The 22,898-nt window shown below is 40.2% G+C and overlaps 1 protein-coding gene across 1 annotated transcript; it reads right to left on the reverse strand.

The window, feature by feature from the left end:
* Positions 1–17,746: 17,746 nt before the first annotated feature.
* On the reverse strand, positions 17,747–22,296 carry LOC120287694. The gene is made up of 5 exons (XM_039300906.1): positions 21,912–22,296; positions 19,586–19,652; positions 18,912–18,960; positions 18,280–18,324; positions 17,747–18,057 (listed from the first exon to the last, which is right to left on the reverse strand). The coding sequence occupies exons 1-5, from the start codon at positions 22,158–22,160 to the stop codon at positions 17,991–17,993; spliced, it is 477 nt and encodes a 158-aa protein (XP_039156840.1). The 5' UTR covers positions 22,161–22,296; the 3' UTR covers positions 17,747–17,990.
* Between the last annotated feature and the right edge of the window lie 602 nt (positions 22,297–22,898).

Raw genomic sequence — 22,898 nt, forward strand, 5'->3', positions numbered from 1 at the left:
ACCTGTAGTCAGCCCATTCCAGCCCAATTGAAGTCCAAGAGCTCGCAAGAATTTGGCCCATCAATCCAGCGAATTGAGTCAGCCCATTAGTTCACTGTTGGGCCCATTTTTCAGCTTAGTTTCAAGTCCAACAGCTCACGAGCCTAGTTGAGTTCAACCCAAGTCTAGCAATTTGCTATGGGCTTGCAAGCCTTGGGCCTAGTCCAAGCCCGTTGGTGTTGTTGCTAGCCCAAGTTCGGCCGCTATCATGCCGTTGTCGCGTGATCTGGTCCCCACTTTTAATCAAGTGAGTTTTGCTCACTAATACTTTCTTAGTTTGCTAATGACACTTAAGGATTGATTAGATTTAATTAAGTGCAATTAGGTGGTTAGTTAGAATGGATTAGCGATTATTAGTTAATTGCATTGCATATTAGTTAGGTGGTTAGTGTACTTAGAGAATTGCCTATAATATTTATTGGATGCTTTTTGAGATTTTTCCCAACCCTTATCGGGTGTTAATTAGGCAATTCAAGTCTAAATGGATTTTTTTAGGAATTAAATATTAATTTTCGAAATTATTTATTTTCCGAAAATTCAATTGGGATGGCCAGTGACCAGGATTTTATGCTACTAATTTTGGTGCAGTCCGTTTAATTGAGCTTTATATTATACTAAATTAGAATTATTGTATTTTTTTTTAAATTTCGAATTTAATTATTTAATTATTTATTTTCCCAGAAATTCAACTGGGATAGCTAGTGACCTGAATTTTGTGCTGATTGTAGTGGTGCAGTCCATTAATTTATTTGAGCTCCACATTGTGCTTAATTGAATTGATTGTGCAATTCGAGGAATTGTTCCTTGATTGATTGAAATTGAGTGGAATTAAATGACTAATTGGTAGGTGGCCAAGTATGGCTATTTAGCATTTATAATGCATTGATGAGTTGTAAAGTGGAGAGAGTCGTGAGAGTGAACTAAGAACTCTATTGGCTGAGAATGATCAAGTACGAAGTATAAACAGGCGTGGTTCAATGATTAAGGATATCACTGCGAAAACGGCGCCTTAAAGAACGCACATAGACTGTCTATGACTTGTGGTAGGCGTGGTTCGGTGATTAAGAATATCACTATGCGAAAATGGCACCTTAAAGAACGCATGTAGACTGCCTATGATTTGTGATAGGCGTGGTTTGGTGATGAAGAACATCATTGTGCGAAAACGACGCCTTACGCAGACTGTTTGTGATTCGATGATGAGGAATATCACTGTGCGAAAATGGCGCCTTAAAGAACTCATGTAGACTGTCTGTTACTTATCTCACCTTGGTGAAAACGACGTCTGAGAGTATTAATGGAACTCTGTGACTAAGTATACTATTGGAGGTTATATGGGATGGAGTGAATGACTTAGAAATGATTCGACTGAGATGTAATCGACTATGTCAATTGATCGATGTTTCGATTTGAGTGTGATTTGATGTGATTCATTGCTTTGATCTAATGCTGCGAATTGATTGATTGAATGAAATGATCAGTGAATGGTTGATTGAGATATAATCAACTAGGTTGATTGGTCATTGCTTGAGTCGAATGTTGTGAATTGATTGATTGAATGGAAAGGATTGTGAGTGGTCTTGTTGGTGTGTAATTGACTAGGTCGATTTGATCGATGCTTCTATCAGTGATGTGATTGCTTGGATGCCTATTTGATTTGTACTAATATGCAGGTGGAATCTAAGGTTAAGGTAAGTCCTCTGACTCGTGCTGTACATACACAACCTGGATGGTGTATTGGTTTACTAATCGGGTCTTAGGAGGTAGAACTTGCTGAGACGTTGTCTCAATGGTTATTGAATAACCATTTTAGGACCCGGATGAGAAGCCTAAGGAGGAGGAATCTGACGAGGAGAACCCTAATGAGAAAGACGAGGAGAAAAACCCGAAGAGGAGTATCTGAAGGAGAACCTCGAGGATGATCCCGAGTAGGATCCTGATGACTATTCCCGTAGAATCTATTTGAGTAGAAACCAACCTTTTTAGTATGGTTTGTATATGTACATGTATGACTGAGTCATTATAGATGTACATAAGGGTGTTGGTTCTCAGGTTAAATTTTCTAATCCTACTTATATATCCCATTGTTTTATTGTCCGGGGATTTTTATAATTGTTTCCGCATGTGCTATTAAAAAGGAAGGGGTCGGCGATATGTAGTCCTGGGATATCGCATTTTAAAATCGACCAAAAATTGAAGGATGGTCACGTGACCGAGGGTCGGGGCGTGACACGATGCACCGGGAGGAGGGGTGATGCGCGATGAGTTCGTGGCAAGCGCAAGGCATGCAACAGCAAACGGCGGTGGTAGGGGTGTCCAACGGTGTGCAACGGCCAATGGGGGTCTCTTTGGATTTCCTGCAAGTTTTGAGCTTTCTTGATCTTCAATGGAGGCTGGTCGACGGGCACAAGGAAGGAGGGAATCGGTTTGAGCTAGAGGGGGCCACCAATGTCACCTTCTCATCTCTTTGTCCCCCTCCTTTGGTCCCCACCACTAGCTGGCCTCCACAGTTATATTTCCAAACCAACACACTCCTTCTAGAAAGACCTTGAAATACTCCAAATGTCACGGGCAATGGGGAGCTACGAATTTTGATTGAATTTCCTTCAATTGGGATTCAATTCCTTCTCCTTCATTTCGACTTCTATAAATTCAATTATCGAGTCCTCGATCAAATTGGTATTTTTCCTCGCCAATTAATCTCACATGTAACCAAATTTCACAATAAAAAACAGTCCTCTGGTTTTTCTAGTCGAAAACGGCCCTATGTCGACTTTTTCCGCCAAAAACTCGATTTGCAGAAAAATCTTTGGAAACTGAGTCGACATTCCTAAAATGACTCGTAACATGACAGAACTTTCAATTTCTGAAATTAGATTCAAATTTGTGGTTAATTTCAATCTAGCGCAATTTTAACGTGACCTAGGTTATCGAGTAGCTTTTAGAACTTTTTAGTACAAATGACCCATGGTCGATTTTCTTCGAGCCACAATGAACCTCTTTGACACATTGGCGACTCTCGGTGGTCGTGAAAATCTCGAGGTTTCAAATACAGGCACAGAGTATCAAAATGATAGAAAAATCAATCTAGTACCGATTGACGAGAATTTTGCAATTTAGTGGAATCACCTACATCTTACTGTGCCGAAATGATCTCTATAGATGAGCATGGTCAAGTAGTCGATTCTTGGTCGAATTCTCAAGTCTATTGCATTAAAATCTCTTAATGACTTCCCCAAATAATCTAGTTATCTCATGTGATCAGCTTTGAAAATAGCACTATAGGTGCGTTGATAAAAGGCTCGATTATTCAACTGAAAACAAGACAAAATCCAGGATGTCACAGGGTTCATCCAAAATTAGGGCTAAAAATAGAGTAGAGAGGAGAGACCCAGACCCCCCTCCCCTCGATCGTCGCCTTCTCCATTGCCTCCATTCTCAAGGAGTCTGTTGCTATAATCAACCCTCCCTTCATCATTCATAGGCAAGGGTTGCGGTCTTCAACAATAAAGTGAAAGCGGGCAAGGACACAACAATTAGTAAATTACGAGGGCCTCGCCTAGGGCCCACACTATCGGATCATTAAAATAGAGTAAGCTCACATATCCCAAATGCATACATGAATGTTTGAAATAGAGATAATGTGTCGTGTCATCAATACAGCAATGGCAGTGGTGGAGTAACAAAGGGACAATAGTCATGTTCAAGTGGCAAAGCCAGTGCTAATGGCCCTGATGGCAACATTTCAGAAATGAAATGGACTTAGCCCATTTGATTCAACATTTGGAAGGGGTTTTTGGACTTTAAGGGGTTTCGCCAAATGTGAAAGTGTTTGGGTCAATTTTTTTTCAAGAACTTTGACAAGATGCAATTCCATCTCCTAATGGCTCTAAGAGCCTTTAGCTTAAAATAGTTTCGTAGATCCTACATTAGGCGAGGATCCCTCGCCTACGTAGGGCAAGGGCGACCCTCACCCAATGTCGGCAAGGATAGTCCTCACATGAGTCCAGCTTCCCTTCACCATGGCCAACAAAGGTAAGAGAGAAGAAGAAAGAAGAAAAAAAATTTAAAAGTAAAAGACGAAAATACCCTATAGTTTGGGGTAAGTGTGTCACACAAGTGCAAATTTAGGATTTTTTTGTACCATAAAGAAAAATGTTTGGGATAAATGTGTCAAAATTTGCAAAGTTTAGGTTTTTTGGGTCATAAAAAAAATTTGGAGTAAATTTGTCATACTAAGCAAAGTTTGGGGTTTTCTATGGCTTTTTCCCAAAAAAATGACACAATTTCAAAGTCTTTTTACCCTAGATATGATAATGAAAATAAGTATAGTTTTCCAATTTTGAAATGGTCAAGTAAATGTGAACACATTAACAAATCATTCGTGTTGATAATATGTCTCAAATTTGAATAAGTAAATAAACATAAATCATGTAAGTTTTTTGTTTGAGTAACTAATCTTCCCAACCTCTTTCAAAGTCCATCACACAAACTTATAGCATAGCTTCAACTATTTGGATCATCATTTCCAATTGGCCATATGTTTGTGGATGATAAGCTATGTGTTACACTACAACTTCTTTCCCATGATTGGTTTGAAGATTCCTCCATATTAACTTATCTCGCTGGCAATCGCTTCAAGATCTCAATAGCGAGGTATGAAGGGAGCTTCGGGTCATCGTCGGCGACGGCGGAGGAGGGACTCATGATGGTCGAGCATTGGTTGAGAAGAAGAGCGAACCCGAAATGGAAATGATCTGTCCTGGTTGAGTCATGTGAGTGCGGGCGTTCTCCGTGCCTCCCGCGGGCCACGACAAGTACATGTACGATACAAAAGAAAGACGAGCTGAAGGTCAATGATTGTTCCAATCCATACAAACCCAGGTTAGTGCGATAGCTGGCCTCCACTCAAGATCACCACAGCCATAAATGTAGTGCAAAGAGCGTCCATGATAAGGTAACTCAATGTTGGGCTCTTCCATGAATTCGAAAATGGAATCAATCCATCTGCATCAAATTTATCGCACATGTCCTCATAGCAGGTCCAATTTGATTTCTTCTTTTATTGTTCCGCACCATCGATGCCCAATGGCCATTCGATTCCAAAACTACACTCGTCCGCAAGTCCGTATATTTGATCGCTATGAGGAAATTTGAAAAATAGAATTGTATGTACTCTAATGCGCACTTCTAGTCCAAAAGCGGTGGCAGGCTCCCATTGATATTATGGCTGATTGATGTAATTGATATCCCAGTCGATTACAATCTCACAAGGGTAATTTGTGTTTTTTCCAAGAGGTTTATGGGATTTTCTTGTGTACTATATGTGAGAGACTTCCAAATGTTGAAAAATACAAGAAGAAATCAAATTGGCAATATCATTTATACTACATTGAATTTTGCGTTTTAAATTGACGACGACTTCAGGCCACCTAGACTTAAACAAAAGGTTGTTAATGGGATGGAAAGTGAGAAAGCATGTGAACTTTAGTTTCAGCCAATGAATAATATGAACGCAATCCTAGTACAAACTTGACTAACCAATGTTCTCCAAGGGAATTACTTGGCATTTTCTCTTGCCAAATGAAATGGAACTCAAGGCTCTGCAAAGGGAGAAAAAAGAAAGAAATAATACATCTATATCATTAGAGTTAAATCATAGAAAATCTTAAACTGGTATGACTTAAACATATTTACCACAAATTATCTTAGGACAAGTAAAAACTCTCAAAGTGATACCATTGTCCCAATTTTTCCCTCCTTTACAATTTCATCCATTTTGATGGTAGACATCCTATGTGGTAGCTGACGAGGCTAACGAGGTTTGCATGGTACACTTATATGGCATTATCACATGCACCACTCCCAGACTTCGCGGAAGGAGAAAATAACTCATTTTCCCAAGCTTGCTCGCTTCCTTTGGAACCCCCCTTCTCTCTCTCTCTCTCTCTCTCTCAAACTCATCATTCTCTCTCCCTCTCTCTCTTCTCTAGGATGACACCACTTGTCCAATCAATCATCCTGAATGAGTGTCACACTTGACATTCCATTTGCCATCACCGTACTCTATCCTCTATCCTCGCTCCTTTCTCATGGAGCCAATGTCCAACACAAGAGACAAGAGAAGGAAAAGAAGAGATGGGCCAGGAACAAGCGGAAGGAAATAGAAGAAGAGGAAAGGAAAGAAGGTCGGGCCGGCGTAGCCTTGGCCCGACCCCTGCTTTTTAAATTTTTTAAAATATATATAATTAATATTAGTAATGCAAATATACCTAATGTCTATATGCAATCCACTTTAGCAAAAATCATTTATGCTTAGGGGTTATAATTAATCCTTATTTTCCCATATGATTAGAGAATAATTAAATGAGTTGCCAAAATTTTGGTGCCATCACAATCATTAATTGAGATACTCAAAAATGTTTGATGTAAGACATCGGGAAGTAATGCTTTTATGAGCAGGCACAAAAAAAGTATCACTCAAAATGAGTTTTCATTATCTTGACTTTATAGATATGATGGGATTCACAAAAAATTCAAAGGAATCCTCGTTGTCGATGATCATTGTAACTCCCAATTTTCTGAGTAATAGTGGGTGCTTGCAAAGTGGTCAATGCTAATTAATTAAGAAAATGAAAGATACAAGGAAAGTGTTGGCATCTTTAATAAGCAATTCATGCCAATGACATGCATCATCTCAAACAAAAGTTTATAAGGAATTTTTTAGTCCAATATGACAAAAAAAAGAAAGACAAAACTTGGTTTTGGAATCACATTGACATGATAAAACAAGCCATTAACAAAGTAGATTTTCTTGATTGTAGCCAAAAATTCTTTTCTCTCTCCCTCTCTCTTTTTCTCTCCATCATCTTCTTCAACCTTTAGCCATGGTGAGTGTTTGAGGTAGTCTCACCATTCCCTTCCTCTTTTGTTGATTTTGTTTGCATTTTATCATTCTTTTCTTGTTTTTTTTTTCCTCTCTCTCTTGATTTAGTTCTAAAAGCTCTCTTCTCTTAAACTTTTCTGATCTAGTTCTAGATTTAGGTAATCTCCTGCTCTAAATTTGGAAGTTTAATAAATATGCTTTTGGGGATTCAATGCTCCTCTGCTCTATTCGTGTATAGGCTCTCTACCTTCAATTTTTAATGATGATTGCAAGCATTTTGGCATCTCATTAAATCACAAAGATTTGCTCATCCACATGTTAGATCTATTTTTATTTAGGGAAAAATCCACGAAAAACCCTAAACTTTGCCTAAAGTGACACATTTACACCAAAAAAAAATTTATGATGTGAAAAACCCTGAACTTTGCTAACCGTGACACATTTACCCTAAACTTTTTTTGTGACACCAAAAATCCTGAACTTTTGTTATATGACACATTTACCCCAAATTTATAGGGCATTTTGGTCTTTTCATTTTTTAAAATTTTTTAAAATTTTTTTCTTTTTTTTTTCTTCTCTCTTCCTTCGCCGGCCGATCGGCGGAGGAAAGCCGACATATGGCGAGGGCTGCCCTCGTTGACGTCGGGCTAGGGCGGCCCTCGCCTGCGTTTGGTGAGGGGTGCCCTTGCCAGATCTGTGGAGGGCCGTCCTCGCCCGACGCCAGTGATGTCGGGCGAGGGTGTCCTTGCCCTCACTAGCATTGAGCGGCCCTCGCCCGACGCTAACAAGGTCAGGCGAGGGTATCCTTGCCCTCGCCGGCATCGGGCGGCCCTCGCCTACGTTTGGCAAGGACGACCCTCGCCAGATCTAGTGAGGGGTGCCCTTGCCGGCGTCGAGCGACCCTCGCCGAACACCAGCTTCCCTCCGCCAACTCCGCCATGGCCGGCAGAGGGAAGAAGAAGAAAAAAAAGGAAAAAATAGAATAAAAAGACAAAAATACCCTTGATGGGGTAAATGTGTCATGGTTTGAAAAGTTTGGGGATTTTTATGTCACAAAAAAAAAGTTTGGGATAAATGTGTCAATTTGGGCAAAGTTCAGGGTTTTTCGTGACTTTTTCCCTTTTATTTAACCTATTTAGGTTGTCTTCATATGGCATGGTGTAGAGAAAGCCAAACCTAATCACACACCGTCAAGTGGCAACATCATAGTTATGAGATAAGGAATTTTCGGAGTGTGCTCATGATTGATAAAGGCACATGAACTAGTGTTGGTCGCCAATTTTTTTTGCTTGATTGATCCATTTTTGTGGAATGAGTATTCGTTAATTTTGCTAATGCCCCGTTAATCCTCTCTATTTTCTATATTCGGCTTTGCTATTCAGTTTCTTGCTCTATTTTGATTTGCTTTGTTATGAAGATTACATACTTCTAATATATCATTTTGAGCAAAGAATATAAGTTTATTTCCACCAAAAGAAAAAATTAAAGGAGATTAATGTGAATTGAGAGTATTTACTGGAAGTGTGTTTATTTCGCGAAAAATTAATGATTTAGAATTTTTTTTTTCAAAATTTGATAGCTTTTATCGCTTCCAAAATGGATTGAAAGAAAAAAAATCATTATTTACAAACAATGCTTAGATATAATTTGCTGTCGATACCAAAAAAAAAAAAAAATTCATCAACTAATTTTTTCAAGTAATAAAAGCAATCATTTAAAAAAATTATTTTAAAATTATTTATTTTCCATGAAACAAATAAAGCCTAAATATCATAACATGTTGAGCATTAACAAGGAAAGAAGAAAATGCTATGATGACCAGCGTGTATGACCAGCAAAGAAGCAAAATTATTAGATGAACTGACAACACTAATGTGAGAATGGTTATAGCAGTTGACAATCATTGCAATTCATTGATTAGAAACTTTATCAATATTTCACATCACTAGTCATAACCAATCATTGGCTTATGTATCATTATTATGGACCGATGGGTAATGTAAGATGTTGATTTGGTAAAAAAGGTGGGGCTTGTTATTCACCCACCCAAAGTTTTGCTTGGAAATCGCATGCTTGAACACGTGATCCAGCATTCTCTTGTTTTAGTGATAGGGTTGAGCATTGGTCCAAGGTTGACCTTGGATTAGCCTAATCTGGCCAATTTTGATCTGGTTTCTAAAGGAATTGAGCCGGTCTCTAGTCCCAGAGTGATTGAAACCTATATTGTGTTGGTTGGTCTATGGTCTTAATACTTTAGGATTGGTTATATATACATATATCGGTCTCTAGTCCCAGAGTGACTGAAACCTATATTGTGTTGGTTGGTCTATGGTCTTAATACTTTAGGATTGGTTATATATACATATATCGGTCTCTAGTCCCAGAGTGACTGAAACCTATATTGTGTTGGTTGGTCTATGGTCTTAAACCCATATATATATATATATATATATATATATTCCAAACCTTGGTATCTAACTTAAAGTGCTTGGCGCTGCCTTTTTTTTGTCGTCCTATTATAAATTTTCCAAACTCCAGTACATAACTTAAAGCTTTATAGTTAGTCTAACCCAAACCAACTTCGTGTGTGTGTGTATTTTAATATATATCTATGTATAATTGATAGTTTATTGTTAAATTTTATTTCACATGTTCGTCTTCCAAGGGTTTTATTTTTGGTAAGTTGAGATTTCTATTGTTTTCTTATCTTAGATTCCTATTTGGTTTGTATTGGTGTTGATAGTTTGGACATTCAATATCACATTCTCAACGCATATGTAATTTTAAAGAGTAGGTTTATTTTTTCATGGAAAACAAAAAAAAAAAAAAAAAAAAAAAAAAAAAACTATTCGATTAATCACTGGTTAACCGTGGAATAGAACTTGGTCTCAAGTTCAACAAGGTTGGTATCCCGTCCCAAAAATTGAAGACCAACATTGTGTGAATTGATTACTAATTAAGGTACTGGACCGGCCCATTCTGGTGGATGGTCACAACTATTTAGTAGAATTAGATGGTGCTTTAAAAACCAATGAAAGCGGGGCAAAAGAACGCTTCAAGTGCCATAACTTTGGCCAAAGGGACACTTAAGTGCCATAACTTACGAAAGGTACACTTAAGTGCCAAATTCGAAAAAAAAACGGATCACTTGAGTGCCACTCCGGCCAAAGTCCGGCCAAAACGCCAACGTGGCGTTTTTCCGGCGAAGCGCGCCCAAAACGACGCCGTTTTGCACGCTGACGTGGCCAAAACGGCGTCGTTTTGGGCTGACGTGGCAAAAAGAAAATTAAAAAATTAATTAAATTAATTTTAAAATTAAATTTAGTTAAAATATTTCAAAATAATAATTTTAAAATTAAATTATATTTAAAATATTTTAAAAATAATAATTTAAAAAACTTTAAAAAATTTATTAAAAAAAAAAAAGGGAATGGGGGAGGCGGCCGGATCGCCCTCGGCCGCCGCCATGCGCCCGCCGCCACCGGAAGGGCCGGCGACGGGGGGGAGGGTCGGCCGGGGTCGCCGGGCCACGGCCGGGGCCGGCGACCCGGACCGGCGGCAGGGGGCTGCGAGCCCTCGCCCCATCGAGGGAGGTGCGACCCTCGCCCGTCCGCGAGGGTCGGCGGCCCTCGCCGGCGCCGGCCAGGGCCGCCGCCCGCGGGGTCGCCCCAGCGGGCGGCGGCCTTGCCCGGCCGGGCGAGGGCCGCCGACCCTCGCCGATCTGGGCGAGGGCGCGCGCCCCCCGAGACTAGCGGCGGGGCTCGCGGCCCGCCCGAGATCCCGCGGCGAGGGCTCGCGGCCTCGCCCAGAATCCCAGCGCGAGGGCTCGCGAGCCCGCCGCCGATCGGCCGGTCGCGGCCGGCCCCAGGCCCGGCGACCACGGCCGGCCGACCCTCCCCCGCCGTCGCCGCTCTTCCCGGCGGCGGGCGGCGGCGGCAGGGCGAGGGCGATCCCTCACCCGCCTCCCCGTTCCTTTTTTAATTTTTTTAAATTTTTTAAATTTTTTTTTTAAAGTTTTTAAATTTTTAAATATCATTTTTTAAAATATTTTAACTAAATTTAATTTTAAATTTAATTTAATTAATTATTTATTTATTTTGTTCCACATCGGTCGAAACGACGCCGTTTTGGCCACGTCAAAGTGCAAAACGGCGCCGTTTTGCCGCAGCGCCGGAAAAAACGCCACGTTGGCGTTTTGGCCGGATTTTGGCCGGATTGGCACTCAAGTGATCCTTTTACTCCGATTTTGGCACTTAAGTGTACCTTTCGTAAGTTATGGCACTTAAGTGTCCCTTTGGGCAAAGTTAAGGCACTTGAGGGGTCCGCACGTCATGAAAGCGGATAGTGCTAGCTTGTGGTGCAAAAACAACGGCGACTCCTTACCTGCAGGCTCCTGGAATCATATCCCCAGAAGGACAGACAAGCCAGCTTACGAAGGCACAGACATAGTTAGGGAGATGAAAATGAACAATGTACCGGACAACCATGAAATGTTCAAGATGGGGCCGCATGAGGAACATCATTAAGATGTATACGCACTACACAGACATCCTAAATGGTCTTGCTAGCCAAGGGTAGACCTACGCAAACGCAAAAGACGTAAAAAAGATACTTTGAGCACTTTCCATGGAGTGGAGTCATGTGAAAACCTTCGTTCAGAAAACTATCGGGATTCAACCTCTCTCAATGGGCGAGGCTTATTGGTACTCTGATGGGGTATGGGATTGAGCTTGAGAACAAGGAACCTAACTCAAGAAGGTAAAAAGTTATTCCTTTTAATGCTAATAATTCCGATGCAGAGGACTCATCCTAGAAAGATGTATAATGTGCCCGAACAACCTGGTGCCGTCAAGCTTGGCTGTTATACAACCCATAGGCCAAGCTATCATTTCTTTCTCGGCTTAAGTCTCCGCTAAAGTTGTCTGATTGTAAGCACAAAGATTGCGACGTAATTGAACAATCGCCACTGAACCAAAGTTGTGGGGTTCCTTGATGTTCCTCTTTAGCAGGGAGGGAGGGAGGGAGGGAGAGAGAGAGAAAAAGGAGAGGTCCGGCCAGCAGCAATTTTTTAAGGACTTGATTGGTGACAAAGTGTGGAGTAATTAACCTCGGCAAATTGTGGGATTTGAATATTTTATTACACCCACATCTTTATCATATGATGATAAGTTAGCGATCAACGTAACTAAAATGAGTGATATTCTATAATTGAAGTTGGTCCCCATAGTCAGTATACTAAGTGATAAAATAAACCGTAAGAGAACATATAAACAAATGAGCTTTGTTAAATAATTGAACAGCTTGCCCCGTCACTCCGAAGATTAATTTTATACATTAGTTTCATTACATTTCTACGAAGAAATCTAGCATGATTTTTTTATTAAGAAAATGCAGGCAGTGACTAATCTAGCATGATTTTTTTTTGGGGTTTTTCCATATATAAAAAAAATAAATTGTATGCAATGCATGACATGCGAATTTAATCCTAAATTATGTTTACATGACCTAATTCTAATATGACGTGCAATAATGACTTGACATAAAGTACACGACATGAATGTAATGCGATTAGTCTATATGACATGCAGATGATATTTTTTATGTTTTTCATTAAAATTGGTAACTAAAAATTACAAAAACAAAAATCTATATATTATTTAAAATAAGCTAGGAAATAGACGAACCTAAATCCTATCTTAATTTGGATGCCTATCTCATGCAATTCAATTTAAAAAATATCATCATACATAGATATTGTCTAATCATGTATTTAATTCAACTAGGAAAGTATCCTTATGCAATCTTATCTAGAAAATCAATACCAACATACATGATATGCAATCCTTTTGCGATTTTTAAAAATCCTACAATTATCTAAATTTAAAATAAAATCTCACGGAATCCGCATGCACAATCCACAGGGATTTTAAATAAAAGACTGAGATAATCTAAAAAATAACAATCACAAAAATGTGAATTTAGACGCATGATAGGAGGTACTCTATATTTTGTCCTACCAAGTTGTTATGATTTCAATCGAAAATTCTGAAGGAACTTTTGACACTAAATCATACGTCATAAATATGGAAGTATGTCAATTTGTTATCACTAAACTAGGAATGTCACGAAAATAAGTTTGAATGCGGAATTGAAATAAGCAATCGGATTACCAAAAAGTGAGGCTCAAGACCCGCCCACATCATTATTAAATCTTGGCGCACTATATTGGCTAAACCTGATGCTCATGGGTTATGTCAATATTATAGTAGTATCAAACTCGATGATTGATTGGAGGCGCTCATATGCATAGTCTTCCTAAACATTGTTTTTCTTTTTTGGCCTCAATACAGTGTTGATCTTGTAATCTAAACAGACGAATCACCAGTCTGTGAGAAAAGGAAAAAAATGGTAAAGAGAACCAATTTGATTGCGCTAGAGAGCATGAATCGCCATCTGGTTGAGAGGTCAACCACTCAATAGTAAAAGAGAATGCTAAATCTTTCCTATTATTCTTTTCTTAAGTATAAACTTGATTTCTTCTTATCCTAATCTATCATTTATCTCATTCAAAACAGGAACGTGAAACGTATGGCGTGATTACACAAAATGCCCATTGAGTTATCATAGCTTATTAATAGAGCATGTCCCATGCCCTGCGTGGAACATGACAATTCCATATAGATTAATGGTACCTTAAAGTTAATTCTATTTGCAAGGGAAATTTTCACCTGACCCCTGCAATTTTGGTGTTGATGCATGTTAAACCCTCAACTTTAAAAGGTTTATGTAAATTCTTATGGAATGCACGCTTTCCCTCAATTTCAAAAAAATAATAAAAAGTTTATAAAAAGGGAATAATTGACTCTTTAACCAACAAAGGTACTGAATTAACATATTTAATTAGAACATATTATGAGATATTTAAAATGATAAATAAATAGATATGAAAGAACAAATTGCTGCTAGTTTTAAAAAACTGCTTTCCTATATTCACACGGACAAAATGACAGGATTTCTTATCCATTTGAAATGGCTGTTAATTGTCTGATTAAGCTCATTATCACTACTAAATCATATACTTTAATGAGAAAAATTTAAGAGAAAAATTTAAATTAGGAATTGCCTGAAATTGCAGAGCTCATTTCACCGCCACTACCACCGCGGCATTGCCCACCTCTCGCAACAGCTGCTAGTCCTTGCACAACCAGCCGCCCAAGAATTCGTTTTCAATGACCCTCCCCATGACTCCCCTCTGATGCTCATACAACATTATAATATATTTTGAAAAATTGCTTTGAGTTAGCTAAAGGGATAAAAAGGTTCACTTAATTGCAATAATTTGTTACAAATATGTTATGTACTAGTTGTGCATCCATATGTAGCCCAAATTTTAACATTCACTTCAAACTGAAAAGGAGGGGTTGACTAATAACTCTACGAATGGCCTTTTTTGTATAGCCACAAAGCCATCGAGAATGATTCAAGTCAAGGGGTTGATTAGCATGAATCGTCACTGGCGAGAAATTTATCTAATATCAACTATGTGTCCTCTTCGTAATGATGATAGATGACAATGAGTTGGCTTTTTTTCTCGATAATTGCATTAACATTTTGCTTATCCCCGCCGGCAATTTAATTTTTACTGTATCCTTTTCATTGTGATGATGGATGATCATGACTTCTTGGCCCAACGGACAAAACATGGTTTTTGTTTTTTTCCCAAAGCATGAGAAAGAGTCAAAATGAATCTCCAGAGTCAAAATGAATCTCCTCTTATAGCGTTATTATAACATTTTGTCGATTCTTCCCGGCGTCAGACGTTATATAAAAGGGAAAAGGCTTGATCGGGACAACTTGATTATATTTTTACTTAAAGAAGCATGACTATATTGGTTCAATTAATAAATTTAGAACAAAATTTATATTTGTATAATTAATTTATAACTTATTGTGCAATCCTCTTGTCACTAAGAACGCTAATGATAACCATTTTGTTCTTAGAAACAATTATTGATTAGAAATAAAAAAAAAATTATGTTTATTTTGTGAATGAGTTTTTGAGCAAATATAAAAATCTAATGACAACATAATTTTTTTTTTTCGGAATAGAAATTTGTTTGATTAGCCTTCTTATATATCTCCCTATCATGCTATTTTCCATTCATTGTGATTCAATCTTTCATTAGATAAATTATCCTCAATTGAATTGAAAAAGTTGATTTCTACATTGACGGGCAATGGCCAACAGCAAGCGATGGATGCGAGGATGAGCAATAAAATGTGTTTTTATTTTTGTTTCTATTTAAAAAAAAAAAAGGCATAAAATTTATAAAAAAAAAATATATTTCTCATTTCCGTTTCAAACCTATTTTTGAGATAAAAATCATGAAAATAAGAGTTAGTTGAAGCTATCATCGATCTTTACGGAATTTTTCATGTTCCCGTGCATGGAATGGGACCCGCTCTATTAACAACCTATCATTATTCCATTGACACGCCTCTACTTTGGTGTCCCTATATTATAAATATAAAAATAAATTATGACAATAAGAACGCAAAGTTAAAAAAGAAGACCAAAGAGGAGAGGCTTGGCATTCTTTCTTTAGTTCCAGTCAAAGGTACTCTCATGATGGACATCTATCCTGCAATTGACCTTCCTACAGATGTGGTATGCACTCTAGCGTCATCCTTCGCCATCTTTTTTATTTTGCTTTGACAAGCTCTTTGACAAGCTCTTGATTCTTTTTGTTTAGATTAAATAGCTAACTCTGTACTCTACGTCTGCTTAGAACATCATTGCTGAACTTGCCGGCCTCCCTCCCTTTTACGGTGGTGAACCACCTTATTTTAAGGTCCTATGACGAAAACGCCTCGCACCCCTTGTTGACTGGCCTACATTTTTCTCGCCGGTCAACCAGGGAATATAGAAGATAGCAGGGAGCCCCACCCCTCGAGAGTTCTTCCCCCTAATTCTTCCTTAAGCCTTTTAAGCATCTATTCAAGTCCAACCTTCCAATCACTGGATTTGCCCAAGTAGCCACCTTCCAACATGGAAATGGAGAAATGAGGGGTTCAAATCCCCACCTTCTCAAGGGGATAGGGTAGGGACGCGTGAGTTTCAAGAGTGGGTTTCGACTCCCACGCCTGCAAGAGAGCAGGGCAAAAGTCTGAGTATGAGTGTAGAGTAGGAATAGAGTAGTAGGACTGATCAAAAAAATAAAAAGTCCAACCTTCCTACCATATGTAGTATGCACAATAGCATCATAAAATCGGTGCCCTTCACCATCTTTTTATTTTTGTTTTGACTAGCTCCTTGTCATTTTTGTTTTAGATTGCGTAGAGAACTCTATACTCTAAGCCTGAATTTAAGACAAATGAAAGAAAAAAGGAAAAATTATCTAAAAAGTTTTAAACCTATTATACGAATTACAATTCAATTTTGAACTTTTTTAATTTGGTCAATACAATCCTAAATTTTTTAACGATTTTTCAATGTAATCAATCCTGCTAATTTAAATTTGAAATTGCTAACGTGGCAGAGCAATCAACGGCGTCTATACTATACAGCACTATCGATAGCTAGCAGCTTAATGTACAGCTCCACTCGAAACGACATTGTTATGAGAAATTTGTAATTTGTAATTTCTTTTTTTTTTTTGGTTAACTACAAATGGTCTCCTTCTTCACGCTTCTCTCGTAGAATTCGGCTAGCAACCGCTCCACGGTCAGCGTTCTCACCACATAGGCCCTGTTGTTGAAGAGGTGGACCCTAAACTCCTCTTAGCAACAGAGGAAGGCGTCGAGGAGCTTCTAAATCCAGGTGATGGAGAGCGTGCCGTTGGCGGTGACGGTGGACAGGTCAAGGAATCGACCGCGATTTGCCTTCAGAAGGCCTCGAGCTCAAGCTCCTGGGTGGTGGCCTCACGATGGTGGGGCTCCATGGAGTGGGCAGCAACAGCCTAGTCATTCCGGAGGCTGAAAATGGAATAGCCATTGTGGGAGCCCCGGTAATATAATGCGCACATCCTCTCACGGGGAAGATTTTGCAAACTACATTAAATTAAAACGAATTGAATCGAGCTTGGATCATGATTCCTCAGAGAAGAAACAGCGAGTTCACAGAGAATCGAGCCATTGTAATCAGGTGTTTTCATTCAAAATTAGGGTTAAAAACAGAGCTCAGAGAGAGACCTAGAGCCCCTTCGGCGGCCAAAGGCAAGCGCTATGGCCTTCGGCAATGAAGTGGAAGGAAGCGAAGACACAACAGCCATTAAATTACGAGGGTGTCACGTAGGGCTCACACTTTTCAATTATTGAAATAGAGTGAACTCATGTATCCCAAATGCGCACTTAAATGTTCATAACATAACAAGTGTGTCGTGCCATCAATATAGCAATGGCAGCGGTGGAGTGACAAGGGGACAATAGTCTCGTTCGAGTGGCAGAGCCAGTGGAAATGGCCGCCATGGCAACTTATCAGATGCGAGACAGACTTGAACGATGCAATTGAGTTGTGTAGGTTGAGATTGCTCAGGTCATCCATGTATTTGCAAGACAAATAGGCCCCGATGCCCCCGCGCATCAACTCAATCCCCACCACACCAATTCCCCAAATGAATCTGCTACTTGCCTCAAATGCCCCCGCCGGTTTCGAAAATGCACAATGGAAGTCAGAAGTCGGGCTCAGATTTGGCTATTCAAGTAAACAGAGCCCCAAAAATTACATATTTCCTCCCTAAAATGAGCATGGCATGTCACATGTAGTAAAAGCCATTCTGCCTACTCCTCAGCTGTGATTGCAAAAAATCGCAAAAGCTGAGACGATCAAATAGAAAGAGGGAAAATGAATACGAGAGAGAAGAAGGTAGACCAATCCAAAGTCAGGAGGATAATATACAACCAACGGCAAGAGATGCAAAAGAATGGCGAAAATGAATCTTACAAGTGACATGATCATCTTTCCTCTCACTCCAGCACTTCAAGTATCGTGTTGGCAAGACAAGGACTCTCATAAGAAGAGATCTTTAAGTAGGGAAACAGAAGTGCATCGACAGCTTATCCGATGTCATGGAAGCCGGACAACCTTGTTGACAGCAGAATCTAAAGCATCAACATTCCTCCTTAGAATTCTTCTGAAGCAATGTCAAGGAAAACACAAATGATAGCACAAACCTTTAATTCAACTAGGAAAAAAAAGAAACTGTGTGGCTTTTACTTTCCGGTGAATGGGTGTCGCTCGTTTGTAAGAAGTAAAATGATGCTTTTCGTTAAATTTCTAAGTTCACAGGACAAAAATGTGTTCAGGACAAACACTGCAACGACGATAAGGACTTTTTCCATCTAGTCAAGGATGCAATTGTGTCGCCAGACTTTCCATGCCCTTCATTTCTTCATTTAATCTGCAATAACAAGAATCCAAGCCAAAAAACTTACTGACACTAGCAAACACCGATTACTAAAGAGCAAAATGTGACTAAATTCCAAATAGCAACAGAGGTTCAACAAGATATAATGTTTGTCATGACTGATCCTTCAAAGGATTTCTTAAGGTGCATATACAAGAGTTTGAGTTTCCATCAAATGAGGAAAGAAGGGAATATCCACCAACTTAGTATATAATGAACAGTCTAAAAGCTGGAATGGTGTTAGCAACGGGTTCTTCAGCTGAATTAATGCACATCCTTTGCTCTTGATTCAAGAAGCTAATAATCTAATGTTCCAGTCACACCAGGAAATCACTTGCATTCTCTCATTGACAATAAGAATTTTTATGTGAAAAGAAGATGCAAAAACCTCGCTATTAGTTTCCACAGAAAAAAATTTCTTGAGTCAAGTTGAGCACATCACATGTAAAACATAGAAGAACAACATTCTTGCATGTAACATGAAAGATAAGGAATGATATTCAGATTAGCAGTTTCCATAAGTGCAGACAAACACAACATGAAGTTCCGAAAGGCAAAGTTAGGCATCAAAGCCTGACTACCTTAGACAGGAATTTATGTACCGATTTCCTTTTGTTGCTGCATCAAGCACTACAAAAAAGAGAAGGAACAACAAGGTTCAGATTAAAATACACAAAAAGAAGCATCCATCAACATATAAAATATATGGAATAATTTTAATGAGACTATCCTCAACCAATTACTGCCTCTAACCCAACTTAATCAGCATGAAGATTACAAAGATCTCATGAGCTTCATATCAACAGCATGCACTGAATTGCAAAATGTTGTGAAAATCCCATTAATTATCTTCTTTTAGTTACACTTTCAAATCATTAGAAATTACATTTTGTGTTTAAATAGCATTTTAGAAAACCAGCAAACAGCCTTGAATTATCTAGCATGCGAAAACCGTAAGCATGTGTGAATGCATACACATGTATCCATCAATCTCCAACATATATGAAGACAACAGTCCACCAGCAGTGCGTCCAACCCTTAGATGTCAATACTAGTGAGCAGGTTCCGCACATGACCATCATCAGTTGATGTTGGGAGAAAAGACACATAACATGCTCGCTGACCAGAACAGGCTGGTGGGTTTAGCTCAGCAAATGAACTTATCTCACGGGGCAAATTTCGGATTACAAGTCCATTAGCAGTCATTCATTGTCAGGAAAAGAAACAGATTTTTACTTTATTTTGAGGAACTTACCAGATTCTTGAAGGCGTCCAGCAGCATCATTGAAGCACTGCATATGATCTGTTGAGCAAGAAGTTACCTGCAATTTTACAATATCTAGCCAGATAAACACAGAGCTTGTAATATCGGGAATAGCCACCAAAGAGTGATAGTTGTAATTTCTCTTTTAACAGAATATGGAGCTATTCCAACAGCACAAGATTCTGATTTTGAAAGGTATCACACCTAAATAAAAATTTAAGACATTCTCGAAATGTAAATTTTAATAGGAAAGCACCTTAAAACTTCACGCAATTAAGACATCTCAAGAGCACACTAATATGCTATATTTGGCTCATAATTTTTTCCTTCAATGTGAGTATCATCAGAGAAGCCTCGAGGTGAGGACACAGGTGCCATAACTTGCACGCCGGGACATAAAGTGCCATAACTTTAAAATGGTACACTTAAGTGCCATCATCGGAGTAAAATGGGACACTTAAGTGCCACTCCGGCGAAAATCCGGCCAAATGGCTGACGTGGCAATTTTCCGGCGAGTTTAGTCCAAAACGGCGTCGTTTTGCACGCCGACGTGGCAGAGAAAACGCAAAACGACGCCGTTTTGTGCCTACGTGTAAATAATAATATAAAAATTAATTAAATTATAAAGTATTCAAAAAATTTAAAAAATTAAGAAAAATTTAAAAATTTTAAAAAATTAAGAAAATGAAAAATTAAAAAAAAAAAAAAAGGGTGGGGGAGGTCGAACGGGCGGCTGAGGGCTGAGCCCTCGCTGCCGCCGCCTCCCCGCCGTCGCCGCCTCCCCGCCGTCGCCGGGAAGGGCTGGCGACGGAGGGGGGAGGGTCGGCCGGGGTCGCCGGTCCCCGGCCGACCGACGGCGAGGCGGCTGCGAGCCCTCGCCCGAGCGGCGAGGGCCGTGACCCTTGCCCTAGATCAGGCGAGGGCTCGCGGGCCTCGCGACCCTCCCACTCCGTCGCCGGCCCTTCCGGCGGCGGCGGGAGGTGGCGAGGGCCCGCGAGCCCTCGCCGGATCTGGGCGAGGGCCGTGACCCTCGCCCTAGATCAGGCGCGGGCGCGACCCTTGCCTGATCCGGCGAGGGGTCGCGGGCCCTCGCCGCCTCCCCGCCGCCGCCCGGGAAGGGCCGGCGACGGAGGGAGGGTCGGCGGGGTCGCCGGGCCCTGGCCGGGGGCCGGCCGATCGGGCGGCGAGGGCCCGCGAGCCCTCGCCCGGATCTGGGCGAGGTCGCGGCCCTCGCGCGATTAGCGAGGGCTCGCAGCCCTCGCCGTCGGTCGGCCGGGGGCCGGCGACCCCAGACCGACCCTCCCCCCTCCGTCGCCGGCCCTTCCCGGCGACGGCGGGGAGGCGGCGGCGGGAGGCGGCGGCGGCGAGGGCTCGACCCTCGGCCGCCCGTTCGACCTCCCCACTTTTTTTTTTTCTTAAATTCTTAAATTTTTTAAAATTTTCTTATTTTTTTTTTTAAATTTTTAAAATTTTTTAAAATTAAAATTTTTAAAATTTTCTTTTTAAAAATTTTTTTGTTAATTTTTATGCTGATTTGGAGCTCCGGCGAGCCACGTAGGCAAAAAATAATAATAAAATATTGCCACGTAGGATTTCCGGCAAGGGTCGCGGGAGGTGGCACTTAAGTGTCCCACTCGAAAAAAAGTGGCACTTAAGTGTACCGTTTGGAAGTTATGGCACTTAAGTGTCCCGGCGTGCTGCAAGTTATGGCACTTGTGCTGTTCTTCTGCCGAGAAGCCTCATAAAAATTAATAAATCTTCCATATTTCAAGGTAAATGAACTCCGGACTGCAAATAATTCCTAAAACATACCAAAGAAGCTCATGAATTAAATGCAAAAGCACATGGGAAATGTGTCTTCATTGACACTTTATTAATGCTGACAATTCAATCTCTCTAAAATTTATCTTGACAAGTCTAACGTGTGACAAAAGTAAACCTTTACATAGCATCAAAGATTTCTCAAAGTTCTTCTCATGGTTTGCCGTCAAAAAGTTACCCAAAGAACCTACATAAATCATTAATCTTCAATCTCTAATTTCTTTTAGCATCATCAATCTTCAAATTATAATTTTATCAAAATCTCTTCTTATGATTTACTTTCCATGAAGATGACAGGACTGAAATATCTGATAATTTTATTAATGCTGCAGCAATCACACTGAACCATGAAAAGCCAAGAGGGATGTCAAATCATTCAGTGTCATCTTTGGGATGCATGAATCTCCTCTACAAATATATGGCATTGAACCAACTTAGGCAAGCTGGGAACGCTAGACAAAGGGATAAGTCATGGCCACAATTTGATCAAACCAACCTCAGATAGAGCCAAGCGAAGTGAAGCAAATAGAGATGCGAAACTCTCGGCAATAGCAACAGAGTCCCTCTCAACCACTTCAAGAGCTTTAACAATATCGGTCTGGTTTGGCATAGGCCTCTCTCCAGTGTTATCCTGCCCACTGCGGTCAGTCAGCATTGGCAGAGATGCAGACGATGAATCCTTATCTTGTTCTTCTATCAATTTGTCCTGGTCCCGAGAGTGGCATTTCTGATCTTCATGATCCATTTCCACTAATTTGCCTATGCTTGCGATGCTTTCTCCAGAGTCAGCTACTGGAGGCGGCGATCCAACAAAAAGCCACTACCTCAATTTATACTGCATTTCAAGAGGTGATGAAGGCAGCCCACTCATCATGCACAAGATATAGACATTGTCATGATCTAAACCCTGATAGAAGTGACGGAAACCATGACTCAAATCTGCTAAACCGAGCCCCCTACATGAAGATAGCCCTCTAAAATTTACAAAGCAAGGGTACTGCAAATAGATTTGAACTCCAATTCACATGAACCCACGAAAGAGCACACCAAGCTTGACATGTAAGTGGGGAAAAAAGAACAGAAAAAGAAAATCCAACTCACCAGACCACCCACCTTGAACATCTAGGAGATGGGCATTGGTCAATGCCCCCAAAAACTAGAACCTTGACATATGTCGTCGACTCAGACCCCGAATTCCAACTAATTCTCGCCCCAAAAAGTCGAGAGCAAAGCAATTCCTATTTGTGCCGCAAAATCAGAATCGAAAAGGGAAAGGGAGAGGTTTCGTCAATTTCACAGTCAATTTCACAGTAGATAGCTGAGAAAAATGGGAGCTTTATTAGTCGAAATTGAGGAAAGCGGCTGTCGAGAGCATACCCTTAAAGGAGGAGATGGCGGGTCGCCCAGTCCAAGCTACGAGGTTCCAATCCCAGTTAGGCGATCAGCCATCAGCAAGGTGTTTAAGCCCCCACTTGAATTGGTC

Source organism: Eucalyptus grandis, chromosome 8 (genome assembly GCF_016545825.1).
Source record: "Eucalyptus grandis isolate ANBG69807.140 chromosome 8, ASM1654582v1, whole genome shotgun sequence".
NCBI classification, from domain to species: domain Eukaryota; kingdom Viridiplantae; phylum Streptophyta; class Magnoliopsida; order Myrtales; family Myrtaceae; genus Eucalyptus; species Eucalyptus grandis.